Source organism: Ursus maritimus, unplaced genomic scaffold, assembly GCF_017311325.1.
Source record: "Ursus maritimus isolate PB19 unplaced genomic scaffold, ASM1731132v1 scaffold_34, whole genome shotgun sequence".
Lineage (NCBI taxonomy): Eukaryota > Metazoa > Chordata > Mammalia > Carnivora > Ursidae > Ursus > Ursus maritimus.
In genome coordinates this window covers 24,577,979-24,603,686 of record NW_024426008.1, presented here as the reverse complement: position 1 = coordinate 24,603,686, position 25,708 = coordinate 24,577,979, and the positions used below count along the sequence as shown (strand labels likewise).

The 25,708-nt window shown below is 42.2% G+C and overlaps 1 protein-coding gene across 1 annotated transcript in view; it reads left to right on the top strand.

The window, feature by feature from the left end:
• LOC103663318 (contactin-associated protein-like 3) overlaps window positions 1-25,708 on the top strand; it is a 133,806-nt gene that overhangs the window by 24,166 nt on the left and 83,932 nt on the right. The window contains exons 2-4 of the mRNA XM_040620317.1: window positions 14,264-14,411; window positions 23,830-24,033; window positions 24,652-24,836. Coding sequence (XP_040476251.1) covers window positions 14,264-14,411; window positions 23,830-24,033; window positions 24,652-24,836 — 537 coding nt within the window. The remainder of the gene's footprint in view (window positions 1-14,263; window positions 14,412-23,829; window positions 24,034-24,651; window positions 24,837-25,708) is intronic.

Sequence of the window (25,708 nt, the reverse complement as noted above, 5' to 3'; positions counted from 1 at the left end):
CACTACAGATAAAAGACTGGTATCCAAGATCTACAAAGAACTTCTCAAACTCAATACATAGGAAACAAATAATCAAATCAAAAAATGGGCAGAAGATATGAACAGACACTTTTCCAATGAAGACATGCAAATGGCTAACAGACACATGAAAAAATGTTCAACATCATTAGCCATCAGGGAAATTCAAATCAAAACCACATTGAGAAACCACTTTACGCCAGTTAGAATGGCAAAAATAGACAAGGCAGGAAACAACAAATGTTGGAGAGGATGTGGAGAAAGGGGATCCCTCTTAAACTGTTGGTGGGAATGCAAGTTGGCACACCCACTTTGGAAAACAGTGTGGAGGTCCCTCAAAAAGTTAAAAATAGAGCTACCCTATGACCCAGCCATTGCACTACTGGGTATTTACCCCAAAGAGACAGACGTAGTGAAGAGAAGGGCCATAGGCACCCCAATGTTCATAGCAGCATTGTCCACAATAGCTAAATTGTGGAAGGAGCCGAGATGCCCTTCAACAGATGACTGGATTAAGAAGATGTGGTCCATACATACAATGGAATATTACTCAGCCATCAGGAAGAACGATTACCCAACATCTGCAGCAACATGGAGGGGACTGGAGGAGATTATGCTAAGTGAAATGAGTCAAGCAGAGAAAGACAATTATCATATGGTTTCACTCATTTATGGAACATAAGAAATAGCAGGAAGATCAGTAGGGGAAGGAAGGGAAGAATGAAGGGAGGCGTAAACAGAAGGGGGAATGAACCATGAGAGACTATGGACTCTGGGAAACAAACTGAGGGCTTCTGAGGGGAGAGGGGTGGGGGATTGGGATAGGCCAGTGATGGGTAGTAAGGAGGGCACATATCGCATGGTGCAGTGGGTGTTATACACAAATAATGAATCATGGAACACTACATCAAAAACTAAGGATGCACTGTATGGTGACTAACATAACATAATAAAAAATTATTATAAAAAATAAAAATAAAAAGTTATTTAGTGTTTTAAAAGACTATGGCAGAAGTACGACTTCTTCTGCCTAAATCACTTGTTGCCCACGGTCCTCATTCTAGTGCAGTTTACACGGTAGAAATTTACTAGTCATAAGCCATGGCTGGTGGTCATGAGAACAAGGTTAGTCCTGAGCAGAGAAAGAAGGATGGGGGGGGAGAGAAACTGAACTATTGCGATCCACTGTCCAGGAAAGAGGCTCTCTGAGATTATCAGGTATCTAGGATGCAGTGAGACCTTCTAGAACTCTGGGTTAGTAAATCATTTAGCTTTCCCGGACCGCATATATTTGTAATGAAAATTCTGTTTTCTGCCAGTATAACTGCGTTGTGAGTGGGGGAGTTCAGTCCCCCTTGTGGGGTCTTTAAGGAGCATTCTAGCTTGGTTGTGGAAATTACACTCAGGAAAGCTAAGGAATGCCAGGAGTTGTTCCATTCACAGGTGCCAGGGCAGGAGGCACAGCCGGCATTCCTCGCTGGTGGCTGCTGGCAGGTGCCCCGAGGAGGGGGCCTTACCCAGCAGGTACAGAGCTGTGCCAGTGAGAACCCCTGGGCAGGTACCTGTATTGGCGTTGGGATGGAACACAAAGCCTTGAGGGGATTTCACTGGTGTGTTTGGACGTCCCTGAGTCACGGACAGGGGAGGGCGAGAGGGGGAACTTGAGACAGGAGCCAGCCTGACCACCCTGATGTGCCCGGGAAGGGGCTCACAGCCTCTGCGTGGGGATGTTGAGTCATCAGGGAAATAAGAAGTGTTAACAATTTACGATCCAGTCGTCTTCACTCTTTATTCTCATTTTCAACCTTATTTTCCTTCCCCAGGTAAGAGAACCAAGACTCTGACATTGCCCAGTACAGTTCCAAAACATATAAACCGTCTTTTGTCACTTGAAACTGATGGAGAGCAAACGCGTTCTGTTAGTTAATGGTGACGTGGAACTGAGGTGTGTGACATTCTGCTCTGGTGTCCGTGGTGTCCACCGGGCTCTGGACTCCAGCTCCTGGCACTTCTCAGACTTCTCAGTGCATTTATTATTGTCTGAAAGAAAAGAGCACCTCATCTTTCTGTTTTTGTTCCTTCTTTTACTTCTGTCTTCCTACCTGGCCTTGGTCCACAGATCACTGGCCATGGAATTCGTGTGCTTTCTCTCAATCTATAAATCACGGACACACCTTCCCTCCATGGTGGGGGATAGCCAGGGCAATCACTGTCGCCTCGATTTTGCATAGAAAGAATGGAAGTTCAAGAAGTTTAAAAGATTTAGGCACAGACGCCACGCCGACAGTCAGGAACTCTGAATTAGATCTACTTAACAAACATTATTTCCTTCAGCAATCCATCACTGCCTCACTAAGATTACCTGTATGTCAAATGTGGGAAGTAGGCTCTTGGAACCCTAGTTTGCAGGCGTCCACCACTGTGTCCTCGGAGTGGGTGGCCAGGAGCCGAGGTGGGGTGCTGCCCGGGGGGGGGGGCGGGGCGGAGGGAGCCCAGGGGCAGCAGTGCTGAGCGTTCCCATTGCCTTGATCTTCCCTGTCACTCTCCTGGGCCATGGTAGGGCTCTGTGGGCAGATCCTGTGGTGTCCAGGGCTCTCCCAGTGGGTGTAGCTGAGAAGCCGGGAATCGCAGAAGATAGACTCCAGCGGTCCCGTAAACTGTTGGTAGCACAGAGTAGGGCAGGCAGGTCAGTGATGGGACAGAGCCCGTACAGAAGCAGCGGAGGCTGTCAGCTGCTCCTCTGTGCTTAATCGAACCTTCGAGAAACCGGCATCGAATGGACAACACCATCTTTGTATCAGGACACCTACCACATTTATGTCACTTTCAATGCGTAGCGTACTCAGAAACACAAACTGAAAAGCTTCGAGGCAGGAGGACAGGAGAATTATATCTTTTAATATTTCTACGATATTTGAAGTGGGTATTTAAAGTGAAAAAAAGTAGTCAAAGTATTTTTTCTAAATCACTGCTTAAGCAGCTATAAACATTTTTAAGAAAAATAGCCTCGGACAGAAATATAATAGAGATTGCACACATTCATGAATCTGTCTGACTCCTAACAAGCCCAGCTGGGGAGGCATGGAGCATTTTCTACGTTAGCAGCGTAATTATAAATCGTTAAAATACCCACTTGATCACAGTAGAGAACATTTTTATGGCTTCACTTGAATGCTCACTTAAGAATTTTCTCTGAAATGTTCTCAGAGCAGAGACACTGAAACAATAAAAGTGAGGTATTGTAAGACCGTAATACTAACTTAGAAATAGTGGTGTAGAAACCTCGTACCCTGGCGCAGCCTTTCCACATGTTTTGTTTGTCTGTTTGCTTTCCCTGGTGGTAGGTCTTGCGTGAAGGAGGGATGGTATGTGGATGCTGAGGGGGAGGAGTTCCAGAACTCTCTCCCTTCCTTTCCATGCAAAGCAAGCCTGTGAGGGTCTAAGCTGTACCTTTCTCCCCAGATGTCCCTGCCTTCTTCTGATGCAGAATCTTGGTTCTAACTGTTGTCCTTTAAACTCTTGAGAATTGGTAAAATCTTGTCATGGGTCTTTCTTTTAGCCAGAGTTGGTAGGGCTTCTGAGCCCATCGGTCCAAACCCTCAGCGTGCTGACGGGATGTTGAAGGCATGAGACAGATGAAGGATTGACTTAAGACAAAGAGTAACTCAGCATCCTACTCTTGAAGTTTCTTTCTTGGGAGTTTTTTCCTGAGAATTCCTACTTAGTGTTTCCATCACTCGGCAGTCCTTGTTGGTAGGAAAACCTTGAAGTCTGTGTAGATAAAGCCCCCCGTCAGTAAGCGGCTTTCTCCCAGCCCGTGCCCTAGTGAGGTGTATGTTATTCCAAAAATCTTCCACCCTCAGTCTCAGAGGCGGGCATCCTGGGGCCTGACCCCTTTCTCTACCCTTTGCTGTAAAGCTTGGCAAAGAAAGTTGCCTGATCTGAGCTTCTGTTTTTCTTTCTTTCCATAAAAAACAGCCTGATTAACCCTCACACACAGGGTCATGGTATGGATTTATTGAGATCTTGCTTATGAAAAAAAAATCACATTTAGTGTCCTGGAAATAGTCAGATCTTAGCACAGGTCAGCTCCTTTTCTTCAGATGGATGTCTGTCTGGTTCAAGCCAGCAAAGAGGCTGATAACAAAACAAAATTTTCAGTCAATGTGAATTCCATGAGATTTTGGAAATGGATGGTCTTCTGTTGCCTAGTGGCAAAATACCATCAGAAATGGACTTGGGATGATGCATACGAAAGCTCCTCTGTCGTAGAGGGGAAAAGTGATCACATAGCAGCGTGTGCCCAAGCTTCAGGTAGAAATACTATTCGTAGGAATCTGTATTTCAGAATTCCTCAAATCGGGACACTCTTCCCCCTGCCCTAGATGCACTGAGGCGTTCATGGTCACCGCAGCAGGGTTCGTAACAGCCAAACATCAACAACTACTTAGATGCCTATCAATATGGAAAGGATGGACCATGTGAAGTCAATACTTAGTTTCCGAATATTTGATGAGAACACCTTGATGTCTACTAAGTAAGTGATAATAAGTAACTGGTAAGATGATAAGTAGATACTTAGCACTTCCTCAGTGCTGGACACTGTTCCCCACAGCAAGCTTCTGACGTGAGTACTATTACCGTTTTACAGGCACAAATGGGCTAAAGAAATTGGCCAAGATCTCACAGTTAGTGGTTGGCAGTGAGGTGGCCAAATGTCTTGACCCACACAAGGCGGGTTGGATCTAGCCGCACTCTGAGGTCTCTCGAGTGGTCGCATCTCAAAGGGCTAAGAGCCTGGGCTTGGGGTCAGACAGCCCTGGGTAGGAACCCGCTGGCCAGCTGGCTCCTGAGGCAGATGACCCAGGACCTCTGAGCCAGTTTTCTCATCTGTGGAAAGTAAAGAGCAGGCACGGTCTCAGGGGGTTGCAGACGGGGGAGCCCATGGTGAAGACACAGGGGGAGGAGCTCTTACTGGGGGGACCCACTCTGAACCCCAGAATTGGCATGAAGATTATTTTAAACTGAAGGCATTGGGGAATGAGCAGCTGCAGAAAGAAGCCTTTGTGGCACTAATCTGACTAGAAGCAGCCACTTCTGAGAGGTGGCTCCTTGCAGAGATCCTGCTTTAGGCGGATCCACTCCCAGGAGAGAGATGGAGATAAACCTACCACAAATCCTCTCCACGGAATTTCATGGTACAGAACCAGAGAGACCACTCTCACCTGCATAAACAAATATTATCACAGACTTCCCCATCTCTGGTTCATTCTCCCTAAAACCTATTTGTCTTTCCTAAAGAAACTTTGTACTTTCCTTAGAAGTCCTGTCTCCTTCCTCTTGCCCTGCTAAATGGTTTTCTTAGAAGTCCTGTCTCCTTCCTCTTTCCCTGCTAAATGAGGTCTATAAGGCTCCAACTTTAACCACATAGGGAGCTGTCTTCTTCTCTTGTTCACTCCCGTTTATACGAACACACTTTTTCTCCTATTAATCTGCCTCTCATCAGTTTATTCTAGGGCCTCTAAAAGAGCCGGGAGGTCTTTCGTCCCTGACACTAACAGGTACTCAGTGCATAATACCATCATCCCCTGTGACTCTGAAATTTCAGGGTTCTAGCCTAGTCTGCATTTTTAAGGAGTCCAGAACACACCCTGAGATTATAAATGAGATCATCAAACATACTGAAACACAGAGGTAAACATTTTGGAATGGAAAAGATCTGAATTGCACATAGAACATAATGTAGCTTTCTTCCAATTCTGTAAAATTTTATGTAGGTGGAAATTTTACTGCAGAGACAAACCGTGGAGACAAATTACGGGAGTAGAATATAGCGTAGCAAAACTTGTCATTGAGCAAATGAGATGTCTAGTTAATGAGATGCATGGTTTTTTATTATGCCACATGTTGATTAAAAATGAGTGGTAAGCAGTTCACAAAAGTGACTTCAGTTGATCCGGCTTCTAAGTGATTAAACCAAACATGAGCTCCTGATCTGCCTTTCCAAAGATTGGGACCTGGGCGGATCTCTCCTCCCTGCATCCCTTTTGGAGAAGGGAGGAGGGGTGTCTCCGGGTGACAGGACGGGTGTCTTGTGAATCCAGCACGTTTCCCTTCTCGGGGGAGGGATGCTGCGTATTTGCTAATATTTTGCCCAGTGCCTGGGATGTCGGCTGGAGCTTCTCTAGAACACTGTTAAAGATAGGAAGGATCCTGTGGCAGAGGGATGGCACCTGCTATGACTAAGCTGGGGACCTCATGTCTGCCCTGTCTCTAATCACGGAATCCCTACTAGAAAATCTGAAAGAAGAGAAAAAAGTTCTGGTGGGAAGCAGTAAATGCAGAAGATAATTATAATAAACCATAAACACTGGCTAACTAGGGGCGGGCAGAAAGCGTGACTTCTGCATGTTAAGCTTTGCTGTACTATTTGACTTTTCTAGCCAAAGCCATCTATGTTTATCGTTTATTTTCCATGTCAACAGGGGTTTTCTTGCTAGTGAGAACACACACCACACTTTTCTTTTTCTGGGTATTTTTTATTAAGAAATGTAACACATAGTGTTTAAAAATAAAAAAGTAATTTGTAACCACGCATTAATAAAAGCAAACAAAAGAGCGCAACATAATAGATATATTAAAATATATAAATGTTTGCATAGCAGCTTGAATTAAATAGATTATCTAGTCCTATGCCTTTTCCTACACTTTCTCTAAGAAGTCTGCAGGGAGATGAACTTTAAACTTCCCATCCACAACTGTGAGATGTCTGAGCTTTTGCTCTATTTGCGTCAAGTTAGACTGCCCGTTTCCTGAATGCTGGAGAAGACAAGAGACTCCTGGGTCAGAGACAGGGGAGTGTGTGCCTGACTCAGTTATTCAGAAAGCCTGGCAGGCAGCATCACATCCCGGCCTTGGTTCTCCTTGACTCTACATCACACGTGCGCCATGTTTGTAGGCCCAGATGGATGCCTGCACATGCAGGGGGTTACATTACAGGAGCTTAGGGAACCTGAATCTTTTGTGCAGGAAGCATGCCTGCCCTTTGCCTGGAAGAAAAAAAAATGGTCTTACAAGGCTGCTTTCTATATAAATGTCCTTGAAAGACAGTTCAGAATAAAAGATAGTCAGGGCTTCTCTTTGTAAGATGTGCGGAAATGGAAGAAACCCATGGAGAATTGTCTTACCTCTGCTCTGGCCCCCACAGCCTTGTATCATCCCTAGGAAATGGCAAGTATGTGTAGCAAATTTTTCAACTTACTTTTCATATTTATTTCAACTTACTTTTCAGAGATGTATTTCTTTTATCCTATTCTAAGCATAATTCTTGTGTTAGAATTATTTTTGAACTCATAGTGACCCTAATCATTTTGGTTTCACAGTATTGCTCACTTAAATTTAAAATGCTAAGAAAAGAACATTTTTTGGGGGAAGGTTACTGAAACGACCAAAACAACTTTACATAGACAATTAGTTGAAAAACAGCTATTTGATCTTGATGCAATTTTAAACTTATTTGGCTAAATCCTATATAAGTTAACACTTCCTTTGAATGCAGAATTATGACTATCACTCAGAAATGACTTTTATTTTTTGTATATACGACAGCAAAATCTTGGGATGGTAAGTATGTTTGCCTTATAAACAGAGTGTAGGATAAATCCAAATATCTGATTGGAGAAGAAAATTTTGAATGGAAAAAATTTTCATTCCACTGCTGCAGGAATGTTTGTTTGTTCCCCTATATTAAAATGGGCAGTTTGCCTCTTTCTTAAAAATATGCATTTATTTAAAGTTTATTTATTTTTTTGTTTGTTTATTTAATCTCTACACCCAATGTGGGGCTCGAACTCCTGACCCTAAGATCAAGAGTCACACGCTTCTCTGGGCTAGCCAGGCACCCTGGCAGTTAGCCTCTTGAAAGAAATGAAAATCCACATAGAATGGTTTAGAAGCATTTATTTAGTTGCTCAGTGGTATTCACTCTCCCTCAGAAATTATTTAAAAATGGAGTTTTTGTTCAAGATGTCTAACACTAGTGTGAAGTTTTTTTTCCCCTAGTTTATCGTGCTGTAACTGATGCTGGGTGCTCAGGTGGTCTTCCCTCCACGTGCATGTTCCCTGGGGTCACTCGGTGCATCCAGATTTCCTCTTGTAGCAACCCAGTGGATTAGGACTCATTCTAAGGGCCTCATTTTACCTTAATCACCTCTTTATCGACCCTGTCTCCAAACACAGTCATGTTCTGAAGTACTGTGAGTTCTGGCTTCCACATATGAGTTTGTGGGGGGCACACAATTCAGCCCATCACAGTAAGTTAGATGAACTCCTACTTTATGAAGTATTTTAATGTTGAATTAAGTACATTCTGATTTCACTTTAAGTCACTGGTACTTCTCAATGAGAAATCTTCCTAAATTTTGTACAAATAACCTATTTGATATATCACTATTTTGAACGTATATAACCTGAATTGTTAAGGAATGCCTTCAAAACTATGCCTAGAGTCCAGTTTAAATGTTATATTTAATTCTTTTCATTCAGTTAGCTTATTTAATTCCTTCAAGTTGCTGATAGGAGATGTACACTATTAAATGCTCATTTGAGGCATTTCTTATAACACTGGCAATACTCATTTTACTGTTTTGTGTCACTCTTGAAATACTGAAAGCTAATTCAGTTTTCACAAAATAAGCTTATGCTGTGTATCATATCACACACTTAGTGTGATATTCTGGTATTGTTTCCAATAACCATACGTTGTTTTTCAAGTATGATCTTGTTGCTATTGGAAAAAATTTTTTTTTCTTTTTCTCTACTTTGAACTTCTTTGCAAACACTAATGGGCCTTTCAGATATCTTATAAAATGTATTTCTCCTGATCACTGAGGAAGATTGGGAAGGGAAGAGTGTTGAGAAATCCACATTAGTTTTACTGCAGAGTCAAGGGAACCTGTCTTCTGTCCTGGGTTCATATTTCAAGCAGAAGGTAAAACTAAACAGTAAAAGCCTACAACTCAGCAATGTGTTTTAAAAATACGTTATTTCAACAATATTTTGGTAATGTTGCCATTGCCCTTTTTAATACAGCACAGATAGCAAAAGCACGTTAATGAAGAGCAGCATTTGGGACCCTGTTTCCTGCATCGACATTGGCCCTGGGGTGTGGATGATTCCAGGGCCAGGCACTGTGGGTTTCTGTGTAGGGTAGCTGTGCTCAGTCACAGGACGGGTTCCGTCTCGAAGTGGGGGAAGGTGCTGGGACACAGAGAGGTGGTTGTGTCTTTTTGCTCAGTTACTGGTTTGATTTTGTGACTTGCTTCCACTACTTAATAAGTATTAAGTGCATACTTTTTCCAACACATTGAGATTTTCCCATCAGAAGATATTGCATACACGCCTGTAAGGTACATATTCTGTGCATTGATACATGCAGATTACACACAAGCAGATCTTTTAAGTGCACGTGAGGTACATGTTCGCTTGTTTTAAGTGAGAAGAGAGATTACTCGTTCACTTTCTAGAACACTGTTGAAGTCAACGCATCTGCACAAGTTAAAACTTTAGTGTTCACCTGGCGCAAAGCACCTGGTTAACTGAGATCTCAAGGGGTGAGCCACTTCTTCCAGGTCATACATTTGACCTCTCAATCCAGTTCACGCAATAAAGCTAAAGGAGAAGGAGGATACTTTCCTTGTTTTATTTATATATAAATATTATAGTACTTTCTAGTGCACTCAAATACTAAAAATAAATTACAACAAGAACATTTACTTTAAAGCACCTGAGTACAACTTTTACATGGTCTAACTATAGGAAATAATTTTAGTACATCCTTTCATGGTCCGTGAGCCTCTGGAAATAACAGGGAAAAATATTATTTTTAATAATAACAATAATTACTATTATTCCCCCATTACTCATGAAGAAGCTGAGATGTGGGGAGATTTAAGCATCTTGGCCAAGACCATCATGGCTCCTTAATTAAAATAGCCAGAATTAGAGCTCGGGGATTCCTGCACACTCTCTTAATCCCAGCAACATCCTCCCTCCTACCTCAGAGGTCTTAAAATAAAATGAACAGCATGAGTGAATAATGAAGCTCGGATTTCCTAGGGACCCAGAGTAGAGGCTTAATATTTATTTATTTTTAAAATCACTGAGACCTATTTCTATAAGCAATGTCACTTATATCTTGAAATAAGGGATTGATATAAAAGCCTTTCCTAGGACACAGATATTTAAAACCTAAAATAACAAATACGTAATAGGCAACTCGAAGGTCATTTGTTGACTTTAACGCAAAATTGTGATGACTCACGTTACACGGCTCCACGTGAGCCTCCTAACGATCCTTTCTCATGATTTAGATCCTACTCATGTGACTGCTAACTGAACTCATTGCAGAGTTGGCAGCTTTTCAGAAGGCCATCGATTCCGAAAACAAATTATTTTGGAAACACATTTATAGCACGTGAGTGGAGCCCAAGCTGCGGACTCGGATTGCCTTCAATATAGCTAACGTGGAAACGGAAGACTTCATCAGACATCTTCTGTCCCTAATAGTGGATGAAACATTCAATTGTGATGCCTTTAAAGTGATTGAATATTGAGTCCATGTCCAACCGAAGTGTTCCTGGTGATCAATAGTGGGGAGGGTTTTGTTGGTTTGTTTCTTAATGCTAGGCGAGCTGAGAGGGGTGCCAGAAAGACAAGCCCGTGAACCTCGTTACACTAACTCATCTAAATTGTAAGAGAGGTTTTCTTGTTCTTTACACACAAAAATGAGGGCTTCCCCAAGGTCGCTCCTGTAACGAGAGATGGGAAAGATGGGGTCTTTACCTTCCCACTTATGAGAACAGAGAGTGAGCCTTTGTTCCTGCCAGCCTTCGTGTGGCCTGTGAATCCACGTCTGTCCTGGAAACACCAAAGCAAAAGTATGTAAGGCAAAGAATAGATTGTATCACCTCTTTAGAGATAAACATTGACTTTGCAAAAATATATGGGATCATTTCAGTAATGAGCCCCAAAAGTGAGAGGGCCATGCTAGTAGGGATCCCCCCTGTGCCAAACTCATTTCATTTAATTTCTGTATCTTTGAAGAAATGTATTATTGATTTGTACCCAAAGGGAGTGTTGATAGTTCTACGTAAGACGAGAATAATGTAATGCCTTAAAATTAGAGTGAATAAAGATAATTGCATAGATGTATACACATACATACATTCCAAGTATTGGAATATAATTAAAATTATACGTGACGAATGTTTTGTTTTGTATGCAGATTCTCAGAAGTTGTAAAGAGTGCTTTCTGAATCTCCTCTTTTCATAGACTATGAAGACACTATTGTCACTTGAAATATTTCTTAAATAGTATTCTGTCTAAATTCTATTAAAACAGAACCGGAAATTCCTTTCCTGCATGGCATCGTCATCACAGTCTGAAGTACAGTGTTGAGGACTGATATCCAATAAACACAGTACTTCAGAAGGTAGTCATGATATCCAAGGAAAATAAAACAATCTGTTAAAGTATCCTTCCTAGGAAATCATTTCATTATACGGTTTATACTGAGGTTAAAAATTTTTGTCAGTTACACTCAAATAAATATTGACTTCAGTTCTTAGGTTGAATTACAATTTTGGCTTCACAGTGAATGTAGGAACCGATGTCCCTCCCTTGAGTATTGATCTACATGTCTTGGGTATTGAACCTGAGTCAGGATGTAAGTAGCAGGATGCAGTTTGACAGATGAGCTTCTTCTGCCACATGCGCCCACAATACCCAAAATGGCAGCCAAGGCCACGGCCCCAGTGGCCAGTGCTCGTGGACCGCCTACCTCCATGCAGGTGTGGGAACATGACTTTTCAGATATTATCTCACTTAGTAGCACCTCAAAATTTAGGGTTAGGTTTGACCAAGCTGGTTTTGTAGGTGAAGGAAGTGTGGCTGACAACCCATAATAATAGCTAAGACCGTGTGCTGGAAAGTGGTGGCGTTGGTACAGTGCAGCTCCTGTGCAGGCCATCCTGTGGTTCCAGCAGGAGGGTTGGGGTGGGGAGAGCACATTCCCAACTTCCCGTTCGGAGCATGGCGGCAGTGGAAAGGGTTTACCTGATCTCGGCATAACAGTTGCTAACCCTTGAAAAATAGGTGATGTCTGGCAAAGATTACACTTTCACTGAGAAAGAGAGAGACGACCAAGGGCCTCCCAGCTGATGTTTCATTCACTGGCCGAGAGGAAGGATCATAGTGTCTGAGACTGGCACTGCCATTGCATTTGAGTTTTCTATATTCTTAGTTCCATCTCTTCATACATGCTTGTTATGGCTTACAAGCCTGAGTGGTGATTGGGCTTGGTTTGGTTGGGTTTGGTTGTCAAGCCAGGTCTAGTGTTTCACAAAGCAAAACGACGAGGCAGGCATCCTTCTTGGCTGAACTAAGAGCTTTGCTCCCGTGCTGCACGATTATATCTGACTGTTTTAACTGCAGGCAGGTAGCGGAGTCTGTCCTTCTAGTGCAAGTGAGCATAAGAAAGGTTCAGGTCTTTTGTTCCCTAATTTTATTACTATCATACGAAGGAGTATTACGAGAACATCTTTGACTCTCTGGATGATAAAACTTGGAGAGATCAAAGAGTGCAGAACTTGAACTTTTGATGGCGGGTTCCAAGAACGGATAGCATTTAGACAGATTTAACATTTGACGTTAGATTTTAAAAGAGACACACCATAGCTGGGGCTCTAACTCTTTGTTTTCAGAGCATAAACTGGTAAGGTCCTTGGATGGGCCAACATTTTCTATTAAGATGCTGTGTTAAGATTAGGAAAACCTTAAGCTGTTATGGTTTCGCTATTGCATAGGCCATCTGGGAAAATTGATGAAGAGATGGATGAAGAATTGATGGAGTCAATTTTAAAAGGGATACAAAGCTCAGGCTCTAAAATGCTTAGAGCAGAAAGAGCCCGTTGAAACCCTGTTCCAAGGGAGGCTAGAGGAGTTCTGGGGCTCAGGTGGCAGGACAGAGGAGCCAAGCATCTCAGTGGACTTCGCAGGCACAGGTGAATTGCTTACACACGAGCTGTGATCTTCTGACGCACCCTACAGCTTCCTGAGTATTGACTATTGATGTGCCGGCGTTAATGCTAACGTGGGCAAGACCGTAGGGGTGAGGGGGGTCGATTCGCTGAGAGGGGATAACTAAATTCATGTCATCTGAAACCCATCCTTCTCCCCCCCCCACATAAAAGTACGGAACACCTCAGTAAACGCCGTTCAAGAGGGGTGGCCAGGACAGGATGGAGAGGCTGCGTGGGAATGCACTTCCTGTGTGTTGGAGTCTGTGTTGCATTTTGTAATTTTTCTTGCATGTATGTGTTACCTTTTAAAAAATTGATTAAATCGTTAGTTACATAACTGTAATTAATGTGTGTATATGCAGAAGCATCCCCCTCTTTGGGAAGGGTTTCCCTATGTGCAGATATTTACATGGACATCAACGCCATGAGAAACACGTCACACATCCTACCAGCCTGCCCTGCTTTCATGCTGGCCCCTTCTAGCATGAGGCCAGGTGCCTGTGGCTGAGCAAGCGCACCCCTCCATCTTGTGGGTCCCCCGGGGGCTCCCGGAGTGCGGCTAACTTGGGGCAACTGACCACGCACAAAGAACACTGGGATTGAAATCCGAAACCCAGGAATCTAGTCTTGCTGGATGACAGCTATCCGACCGCTGCAGAATCTTCCTACTTTCTTAGACTTTGGTTTTGCATTTATAGATGAAGGCTTTTGAACTAGAACCCTGTCTAGGTCCCTTCCAGCTCGCAAATCCCAGAGTGGAGGGTTTTTGCTGCACAAACTGCAAGTTATCATTGTGCTTGATTGCCTTGGATGTGGGACTGCATGTAAACGTCTTAACTGCTTAGAGATTAGGGAAATGCTTAAGGCAAGAGCAACTTTCCAAAAGCAAGCCTTCAAGGGTAGCAGGTTTATAGCCAGCTTCATGGTGCCACTGAAATTTAAATCACCCTGCAAATAAGGAAAGCTTAGAACAATGGTGACTGACTAATCCAGGCCCTGAAGAAAGGTTGTCACATCCCTCTCGAACAGTAGCAGCATTTCTATAAAGCAGGCAGCCTTTCACATATTAACAAAGTGAAGCCTCCATCTGTCACTGGCATGAGAAGTGACAGCGTGAACTCCGTGCTCTGCAGGCTCATTGATCCCTTTCTCTGTTCTCTCCCAGGGTTTTCCAGGAAACACAAACGCGGACAGTGTGGTGCATTACCGACTGCAGCCTTCCTTCGAAGCCAGGTTCCTGCGCTTCCTCCCCTTAGCCTGGAACCCTAAGGGCAGGATCGGGATGCGGATAGAAGTGTACGGATGCGCATACCGTAAGTGGTGTTTACCCCCCCAACCCCCCACCCCCGAAATCAGCCACAGAGGGGCACGCTTTAAAGCCCAGGCTGAAAACCGAGCTTGACTTTTTCCAGCCTCTTAAATAGCTCTGTGTGTAACACTGTTGTTATGGAAAGCCGGATATTGCTGTCTTTATTTTCTAGTTGAATGTAGAGGTGCGCCCGAACGGAGCCTCAGGGTCCTAGATTCCCAGAGAAGAGCAGGGTACCTGTTTTAGAGTGGGTGCGTCATAAAATTAACGAGTCGACAACAGTAAGTCACTGTGATGGATGGTGCTGTTCTCGGACACTGAGGTGACCCTGGTGTGGGAACACAGGTGACAGCAGGTGATCTTGTTTTCCCTGTAATCCACAATGACTTGGTGCTTCTCCCATATTCACTGCTTGAATCCCCACTTTCCTCGAGGTGAACCCTCGTTTGAACATCATGTCTGTGTTGTGTCTTACCTCTTTTCTCACTGATGAGAAGAGTGACAGAAGTCACAGCCAACGTGAGCCTGAACACAAGCAGAAATGCATTCAGTGACATCTGTGGGGGAATCGACTCTACACTTGACATTTGGATGATCCAAAACATACTGGAATTTCTTAAATGACTATGAAAGAAAAAAAATTATTTTAAAAAAATCTTCTAGAAAACTGGAGAATAACCCAAAGAGTATGCTGGATGGGAACATCGTGGGAGGTTGGGTTTTTGGTCACACTTCATTTCATACCTGATCAGAGCATTAGCTTTGCAGAAAAGTATCAATAAGATCTACCATATGCAGAATATTTAATGTGTCAGATCCTACCTTACAGACATTTTCTCATTCAACTCTCACACCAGCCAAGGGGATCTGGTATAGTCATAAGCTCTCTGCCTCAGAGGAGGACTGGAGATGTTTGCGAGAGCTATTACCTACTGGATCTAGGATTTAAAAACTATGTCTTTTTTTCCCCAAAATTTGGTTCTCATAACTTCTATATCATTCAGGCTTTCGTTTCTTTATTCCCTCACATGCCATATAAGAATTTATCAGACACTTGCTACTTGCAAAGAACTGTGTTAGGGATTGGACGTAGGGGGCCCTTCTAAAATGATTGATTTTCTTTGTCGGAATTTTATGAGAAGTCATAAAATTGTACAAAACAAATGTAAAATATCGGAACACGAACCTGGGGCCTAGGGAGTAGAGCGGTCAGTCGGTTTGCAAAGCGAAGGGCTTGGAAGGTGAGCTGGGGGGTAGGGAGGGGCTTCCAGGAGGGAGGGAGGAAGGAGCATTTGAAACAAGGGCCGTAGAATCTTGGTTTCTGCTGACTCAGGGATCGGGGAGCGTGTGGGCACTGTGGGGCGCAGTGATCGCTGCATAGCAACGACAGCACCGGCCCTTTGCTAACCCCACAGACAATGAGACCTGATGTGAGGCTCACCATCCCAGAAGCATCCCCATCCTAGATTCAAGGGTCCCCTTCGGCCTCAGCTCCATCCGTCTTCCTGAGGACAGGCTCCGCTTTCGCTCCGTTTCCAAACCCCACCTCTGTGTTGGCATTTCCGTGCAGTGCAGATGGTGTTGTGATGCTGTCAGCCTTTTTCCCCTCTATCCATTGGCCATCTCCTTCCCTCCTTTTGCTTCTGAGATCCATGAACGTGCTTACCGCTGCAAGCTGGGACATCTGATCTGCGTTTTCTCTTTGATCCCATAAAATTAGCTTCTCCTTTCTCCCATTACTGTGGAAACAACTTCAGGTTTACTGACTTCAAAGCAGAACATGGTCTTTGATGGCAATTTGCCATTAGCTGGATGTTCTTCGTGAGGAGATATTACACCAGTTCCTTGGGTCAGAGGTCAGTACCAGGGAGATCAGAGCTGCGGGCCTGGTCCCCAGAAGGGCCCTCATGCCTCCTAAATTCAGTAAACATGAGCTGTCGAGCCCAGGGGGCTCCTAGCATAAAACTAGACCGATAATAATCATCGCGACTTGTAAAACTAGGCAAAGTACCTTCCTTATTAATAGTGGGGCCTCTGTATTGTCTTCATTTTTATTATTAATAAGAATAATTGTTCAAGCATAGAGCTTTGCACTTTTATTTTTGACAGTAATTGAATATGATATGGTTTATAGCCCAAAGTGCTAATTATTGTCTTTTTTTCCCCCATTTCTATTTTCACTGCTCTGTTGATATTGAGAAAATGTCCAGATTGCTTATCTTGGCATATAATGTCTCTTAGATGCAACTTCTCTTTTTGGTTTCATTTCTTGAAACTCCAATTACAGTGATCCTCGTTATTCCTACAAACACCAGGCATTTTTCATGGCTTCCTGGCTTGGCACACACAGGTTCTGTACCTGAAAATCCCTCCTCTCGCCTGACTCCTAGAGTGGACATGGAGCATGTGGCGTCTTCTTAGAGTTCCTCGCCCCCTCCAACAGTCTTGTGTGTCCAGTGCCGTATTCCCCAAGGACTTGTTCTAGGCTTTGTATCCCACTCCAAAAAGGTCTCCATTTGGGTTCCTCTGCTTTCTTAAATTTTCAATACCATTTACACACTCTGATCAATTCCACGTTGACATCCTCGACACAGATCTCTGTAGCCACAGACACGGACACTGGCCCCAGGTCCACCTTCATTTCTTTCTCCATTGTTATTCATCTTTTGGGGTATCTTCTCTTCCTCCTTTTCTACTTTGACTCCTTGCGTTCATGGTCAGTGTCTTCTCAAGCGTTCCCTTGAACTCATACCATTCGCATCATGTGGTGGTGTGCTCTTGTAATGTAATCTTACGTTTATTAGTGTGTTGATTGTTTGAATAAGGGAAGGGAGAAAGAAGGAGGGGAGGACGGAAGAGGAGAAAAGAGGAAGGAAGGGAGTGCATGAATCCTTAGGAATATGGAATATGTAGGCATAGAATGGCCAACACCATGGGGGTCTACCAGTCATCCACGTGACACTCTTGTCCTGTGTCAAATTAGGCATTGAAAATAAAATGGGTACACAGGAAAGAGGAGAAGGAAATAAAACATGTAATTGGCATTTTAAAATATTGTGTTTATTTGGGGCATCTGGGTGGCTCAGTCAGGTAAGCGTCCATTGATCTCGGCTCAGGTCTCTATCTCAGGGTCGTGAGTTCAAGTCCCACGTTGGGCTCCATGCGGGGCATGAAGCCTACTTTAAAAAACTTAAAATACTGTGTTTATCTTAAAAACGTATAGACTGTTGCAGTAAAAATTTATAGGCTTTATTTAGCAACCTCAACATGTGTTGATATTTATAAGCCTGTTGTTAACATTCTATTTTATATGCAATGTAGAGTTTATGTTTTATACACAATGAGATAATATTCATTGACCCATGTAAATTCTGATGTTCTTTCTTCCTTTGTATTGATCTCTGTTTCCACATTTCATTTTCCTTCCCCGCAAAGACTTCATTTAATATTTTCTTGCAGCATAGATCTGCCGATGAGGCATCTTTCACGTTTTGTATGTCTGAAGAAAGTTGGTATTTCGCCTTCATTTTTTAACGTTATTTTAACTCAGTATAGAATTCTAGGTTCATCACTTTCAAGATGGCGCTCTTCTGTTTCCACACTTGCATCCTCTCCACTGAGAAATCCGCCGCCATCTGTAATTTTGTTTCTCTGAATGTGACATGACCTTTTTTTCTTTAGTTGCTTTTAAGATTTTGAACAATTTGTTTCTGGTTTGATTCTGTTTTATTTTATTCTGTTTCTTGTGTTCAGAGCTCATCAGGCTATTTGAAATTGTGGGTTTATAGTTTTCATCAGCTTTGGAAAGTTTTAGCCATTGTTTCTTCAAATATTTTTTCTATATTTTCCCTTCACTCTTTTCCATCAGGGACCCAGTTATCATTGATAAAACATGTATCAGGCTGTTTGACTTTGTTTTGTTACATGACTTCACTGATGTCCTGGTTTTTGTCTTCTTAAATTATTATTATTTCCTCTTTGTTTCACTTAAAAATATTGCTATTACTGTGTCTTCAAGTTCACTGGTCTATTTTTCTGCAATGTTTTATCTGCCAGGAATCCCATTCAGTGTATTTTCCAACTCAGACATTGTAATTTTCACTTTTTAAAAAGTCTTTTGTGTATCTACTTGACTTTTTGAACATATGGATGACAGTTATAACAACTACTTTAGTGTCTTTCTTTTCTAATTATAACATCTGTGTCAGTTCTGTTTTGATTGATTTTTTTCCTCATTGTGGGTCATACTTTCCAGCTTCCCTGTATGCCTGGAAATTTTTGAGTAGAATCCAGACATTTTGATTTTTACCTTGTTGGATGCTGGATATTTTTGCTTTCTTATAGCTTGAGTTTTCTTCAAGGACGCATTGAATTGAATGGATTTGGATCCTTTTAGGTTTTGCTTTTACAATTTGTTAGCCCACACCGGAGCAATGTTTGGTTTAGGGTAGTTATTCCCACCACTAAGGTAAGACCCACCACCCAATGGCAAAGACTGGGGAGGTTTCCAGTCTGGATGATGCAGTGGGCGCTATTCCCAACCCTGTGTTCAGCCATCGTTCTTTCCCATTCATCCTTTTCGATGGTTCATTTCCTGGTCTTGATGAGCTTTACCACTCGCACGCACTGATCCATACTTTGCTGAATGCTGATCACCAGTGTTCTCCCCGTTTATCCTTCTCTGCTCCATGCTTTCCCAGTGGACACCAGGGGCTTTGTTCCCACCAGACTCCTGACTCTATGTCCTCTTCTCAGGGCGTCTGCTGGGCTCTGCCCTTGTCTCTCCTTCCTGCTCTATGACCTGGAATCTCTCTCGAGGCAGTGCCCCAGGTGGTGTTCCTGGGCTTATCTTGTATGTCTTTCATCTCTTGGGCGTCATGAAAACCATTGTTTTATGTGCCCTCCCCCCCAACTATTTTTTCTGGCTTCAAGTGAGAGAGTAAATCTAATTACTCCATCTTGATCAGGAGCCGAAGTCATAAATGCAGCTCTCACTCTCGTGGCGCTTCCTTTTCGTTGCCCAGCGCTCTCACGTAATAATGTAGCCAACACCCGTGTTTCAGGCACTGTTGCGCACACTGTCTAGATGTTGACTTATTTAATACTCCATTCAGTGTTGTGTGGGAAAGACCTCTTCATCCTCTACAGAGGAGGAAACGGGCACAGATGGGTTAAGGTTTCCACAATAGAATCAGGATTTGGATCCTCACAGGGCAACTCCAGCCCTTTCTCTGAGCTACTGCTCTGTGTTGTTCTGAAAGGCTGTTTGTGGGACCAGATCCAGAGGCTGTGATTCTATCAGTACAAATCTAGTCTCACGCTGGTAAAATGGATTTCTTTCCCTAAACGACTAGTATGTGTGGGCCCTTTTTTTCATCATATTGTTACTGATAGTCATCAAATATAAACATATATGTAATATAAATATAAATTTATATATGCAATATAAATATATGTAATATAAATATATGTGATATAAATATAATAAAATTTTAAATGCCATAATAATACAAATAATCAACTCTAACTTTTTTTATTTGAATAAAAACACCAAAATAATGCATTACATTACCCCTGAACATCACACTTAACTTTTACAAGAAGGCTTCATGAAAAATGTCTTTGTATTAATTCAACTAATTAAATAATTGGGGTACTTGAAACAGTGGTCACTTATTATGAATTAGGATGGGAAACAATAGTTTCATCTATTGTAAGAGTAAAGAACCTATATCCCCAAATAGAAAATGTGGTACTTAATTGAAAGTAGAAAGTGTCTTTTCCGATTTTATATGATTTTAATTTAGAATTATTCGTGTTATTAACTGAGGTTATATTTTCATGCCTATCACTAACAGGTGGCATGCAGGTGAGGGGAGCCTCTACTTAGTGGAGATTGCACTCAGGGGTGCCTGCCTGGGGCTGCCCCCCATCCACACTTGGAGAGCTAGCTACTGCAAACTCACTGTCCCACAATATGATGTTTTGGTTTAATTTTTAAAAATCTGTTGCCTTTCAAAATTGTGTTTGAGTGATACATGTTTAAAAATGTTCTATTTAGTGACTTGTCAGTTTGTTTTCAGATATTCAGATTGATTTATGAACGTTTGTAAGTAAACAACATTTTGTAGAATTGATTCTCTTTCACAGGGCCTATAATCGAGTCTCCAATCTAAATATTCCTGTTGCAAGTCATCTTTGTAACAACGTGTACTCTTATTTATCATGTGGGCTTCACACTGGGGCTTCTTGATCCACAGTATAGCCCGTTGTTTGAACCGTGTTGGCTACTGTTGGGTGCCTATCTGTAATTTGCATGTGACAGGTGCCATGTGATTGGTAAGGTCTTACATTCTTTCTTTCCAGACACTTCCCCAGAGAAGAGCCCCCTTGCTCCTACTTCCTCCAGCCTGACTGTGAGCTTCCTTGTCACCAGTTTCCTTAGCAACCCACAGTAAGACTAGAATATTCCTGGTGAAATGCGTTCTTTCATGATAGCAGAAGTGAGAAGGTGAGGGAAGCAGTGTCAGCTCTGGGAGGGCCAGACCACGTCTGTCCCCTTGGGTTTCATCCCAGCATCCCAGCACCTAGTGGGTGCTACACCCATGTTAAATGAAAATGAAGCTGTACTTGCGGAACGGATGGAAATTAAGTCAGGGCAGTGTGAGGGGAGAGGATGGAGGGAAAATGAGGAGGAAATGGTCTTTTAATAACAAAATGGTATTTGCCAAAGCAAAATCCCTGCCAAAGTGGAATCTGAAGACTGTCCCTATAAAACCAATCTTTTATATTACTACACAGGAGCCAAAATATTTACCTATTTTTTGACCTCATAAATACATATTCAGGAATAGCCACAAATGAAGTGTATTGAATTATGCAACAGGCAGATCAACAAAAATAATTAAATTTGTGATTTCCCATCTCAAATAGGGTTTTTAATTTTTAAATTGAAGAAGGATCCCAACATGTCTGGCCGTGAGCTGGTTCTTATCACGGCCACCTGTAAGCAGTCAGGAATCCGGCACGGAGAGCATCACTGGTTGATGCTGCAGAGTGAGGGATGAGAAACCTCTGTGTGGGCCAGACAGCACACATTTTAGGCTTTGTGGGTACCTGTGCTCTCTGCCATGATTCTTTTTTTTTTTAACGACCCTTTAAAAATTAACTTGTGGGGCTGTACAGGCTGCAGAGTTATGTGAGTCATTTCAGATGAAGAGAAGGAGCAGCCTCACATTGCAGACTTCTAAAAGCAATTCCTGAATTTTATCTGTGCTGTTTTTACCCTCTACACTGAGCTTAAGTTTGTTATCATTTAAGATTTTAATGAAACTACCAGGACTACCACAAGATATATTGTTTGAAGTGGTTTTGCTTTATTCCATTGACGACATATCTAGGTTATCATTCAGTCCCCTTATAGGCTTAGTGAACCTGTCAAAATACATGTTAAATGTGCCTCATAAGATATAATGTGATGATTAACATGTGGTTGATTGTTCTAGATACAAGTGTTAGTGATCTCATTGGAGAGAAAACGAAAACATGAGAACAAAAGGGTTTCAAGGCCATTCTTTTGTGTTTCTACAGATTGAATAAATTTTTCACTACTCCATTTTGCCCAAGGGGAATGTTCCAGGAAATATAATTTAGGTTCTTTAGAGCAGTGGTTCTCATATGTAGTCACCAGACCAGCCGCATCAACATTGCTAGGAAACACGTCAGAAATGCAGATTCTCAGGTCCCACCCCAGGCCAGCAGAGTCACAATCTGGGATGGGGCCCAGTAATCTGTGCTTAGCCAACACGGCAGGACATCCTCATCCCTAGAAGACCAGTGTTACTCTTACAAAGCAATGGTGGCAGTAGGGAAGCTGGGGACAAACACGATCTGATCAAAATAAACCTGATAAAATCATTCGTGGAATAAACATTTCTTCTTCGCTAACTGCAGAAATGAGCCTTAATTATTATCATTGCCTTTCAGTGACTTGCTGGCAGATAAACTATACTAGTAAAATGTGAAATCATTTAAATCCTTCATTATCAAATTCTCATTACTGTATTGTCATCTGACGTGCTAAAGGACATCATTTTAATTTGACAAAGGGTTATGTTTTTATCAGACATTCATTTAACTATGCAATGAAGAATAATTGCTTGTTTCCGTGATTTCTAGACACACTTCCGTGTTTATGTATTTTCCACCATGTATGGGAATCAAAATCAAACTCCTGAATTTTCAAAAGGTGGCTGCATGAAATAAATGATTCCTTAGAGTTGCAAACATAAAGGGTTTACTGTAAATACTTTGGTTCATCTGAATGAAATCGGTCCCAGTGTCATTAGGTATAGGGTTTTGTGAAGTTAAACGACATCGTATCATTGGCTCGAAAGACACCAGCTTCCTGTTTCACTGGCTTTCTCTTACACCTTCATTTATTGCACCTACACATTTTTTAAAATTTCCTTTTTAAAAAATTTATTTGAGTGAAGTGTACACACGATGTTACATTAGTGTCAGGTGTACAACATAGTGATTCGACGACTTTACAGGCTATACGATGCACCACAAGCGTAGCTGCCCTGTGTCCCCATACAACTGGATTACAATATAGTTGCCTATATTTCCTAGCTGTACCTTTCATACCGCGACTTATTCATTCACTCCATATCTGGAAGTCCCTACCTGCCAATCCCCTTCTCCCATTTTATCCATCCCCCGCACCCTGTCCCTTTAATAGCCACCAGTTTGTTCTCTGCATTTATAGGTCTGGTTCTACTTTCTGTTTGTCTATCCATTTCTTTTGTTTTTAGATTCCACATATGAGTAAAATCTTCCGGTTTTTGTCTTAAGGCACAATAACGTCTTGTCTTTTTACTTATGAAATACGAAAAATATGAGAGATTTTTCTGGGTAATATGAATCCCTTTGTGGATCTCTTGTTCCGTCTTCAGTTGCTTTGACCAATGTTCTTTTTATGTTAATGATAACATATAACTTTTTCAATAAACAGAATGCAAGTGAACTCGGTAGTTGGGAAAATGAGACTATCAGAAAGGTGAGGGACAATGGCAGCTTCGTAGCCCTGATGTGCTGCGGCGGGGAGTGACTTCAACTTCTTTACCGATCTTCATTGTTTATAGGACGTAAAGTGGCCAATAGAAAGGCAGAAGCAAATGGACTTAGTCAGCAGAAGTATTTCTAGTTGATACATGTTAGGGAAAATGTCAGAAAAGGCAAACAGTGGGGTTTAGGGATGTCAACTACTGGTATCAAGGGAGAATCGGCAGCACCGTTTTTCCCCCCTGTACTAAACAAACCGGAGATATATTACGTATGCGTGTGTTTGTGTCGACTTGCTCATTTCGATGCATGAGTAAAGATATACTTAGATTACTTTTTAATGTCTCCTGCTGTAGGATCTGAGATGGTTAATTTTGATGGAAAAAGCTCCTTGCTATACACATTTAATCAGAAATCCGTGAGTCCAACAAAAGATGTTATTTCTTTGAAATTTAAAACCAGGCAGACTGATGGGATTCTACTCCACAGAGAAGGACAAAATGGCAAACACATCACCCTGGAGTTAGTTAAAGGAAAACTCATCTTATCCCTTAATTCAGGTAAAAAACTACAAGTGGGTGTTTTCGAAAATATGCTTATTTAGATGAAAGTATCATTTAATATTCAGTTTTTCACAGTTAAGTAGTCAATTTATCCTGAAACCAGAACACTTCTGAGAAAGAAAGAAGACCCTATAAATAATTACTCTGAAGCAACAGGTGTAAACCAGAATGGTCTAGGCAAATGGAACCATGGTCGCTCCACAGTTGAAGTGTACTACGGACAACATGCATGTATCCTGAATATCTTCACTGTAAAAAGTTTTATAGTTTGATCATGGTGTAAGACCATTTGTACATGTTCAGTAAATAACCTGGTAATTTGTAAAGACAGGAGTGGATCCCTGAATTTAGGAGGTAGTACTATACATGAGGTTCTAGGAAGAAGATATTTTCAAGAGAAATGAAAATGCAGTAATTAACAATCATAAAATAAGAAACAGAGAAATCAGTCACTAGTGAGAAAAGGTCATATATAAGGCTAAGATAAAAGCAGCTGACCAGTTCTCGGGATAGAAGGATGTAAGGAAAGTAATTGGGAGAAGTGACGACCTCCCATGTGGCGGCCATGGTATTGAGTTGGATGGAGCGGTTCATTTGCTTCTCCTGTCCTTCTAGGCCATGCTAACCTGCCCTCCCCTGACGCCCATGTGACCCTCACCCTGGGCAGCCTGCTGGACGACCAGCACTGGCATTCTGTCCTCGTCGAGCTCCTGAACTCACACGTCAACTTCACGGTGGACAGGCACACTCAGCATTTCCAGGCAAAGGGCGAGTCCAGCTATTTGGATCTTGATTATGAGGTGTGAACATTACTTTTTCAGTATTACAGATTTTATTACTTAAATGCAACAGAACCTTCTAAGAAAATACCACTACCCAGAGAAATTCCTTTGCTAATAATTTGGAATTCTGGTGAAACGTCTCCCACGGGTGTCATCAGCACGGTGGGAGATACACACGTGCGCTGTTGAGACGTTGTGTCACTCATCGATGTTAGTTTTCACGTGAGAGGAAGTTGTCATTAAATTCGGGAAATATGTACATGAAGGGCTATCAGTACGACAGGCAGCACATTAAAACGCGTTCGTTCGGACAGTTCTTCTGTGTTACATCTGGTGTTGGCTGTGAACCATTCCCTTGGAGATTTCTTTGTGTTTTAGGGCAATCCTAAACAGAATTAGCAATCTAGGGTACTTTGGAGAAGTAATCAACGCATATTCCAACCTGCTTTTTCGAGGAACAAGAGAGCCAAACGCACACGACTCAAAATACTGTTTCTCGGGATATTTAAAGGCTTAACATATTCGCAGCATGTTGCCCACACGTAGATAACCTGCTGAAGTACACCTTTTGTTCTGCCAGTTCTGCTCAGCACATCTATCAGAGCAAATGGGATGATTTCAACATTCATTTAGTATAAGTGGCCTCAGCAGAGGAGGCCAGCTGGAGAGCCTGGTCTCGAATGAGATTATCAATGGCTTCATTATTCTAACCTATCAGCGGCGTCATGGCAAAGACCAGGACCCTGAAGTCTGGGTTCTAGAAAGGTCTATAAAGTAGAATGTCATCACACTCAGCTGCATTGTCACACAGATCAAGAGTGACCGTGGAAATGAACGTACAACATTCCCCGTCAACTAAAGTGACATAGCCATTTCAGTAGCAAATTGCA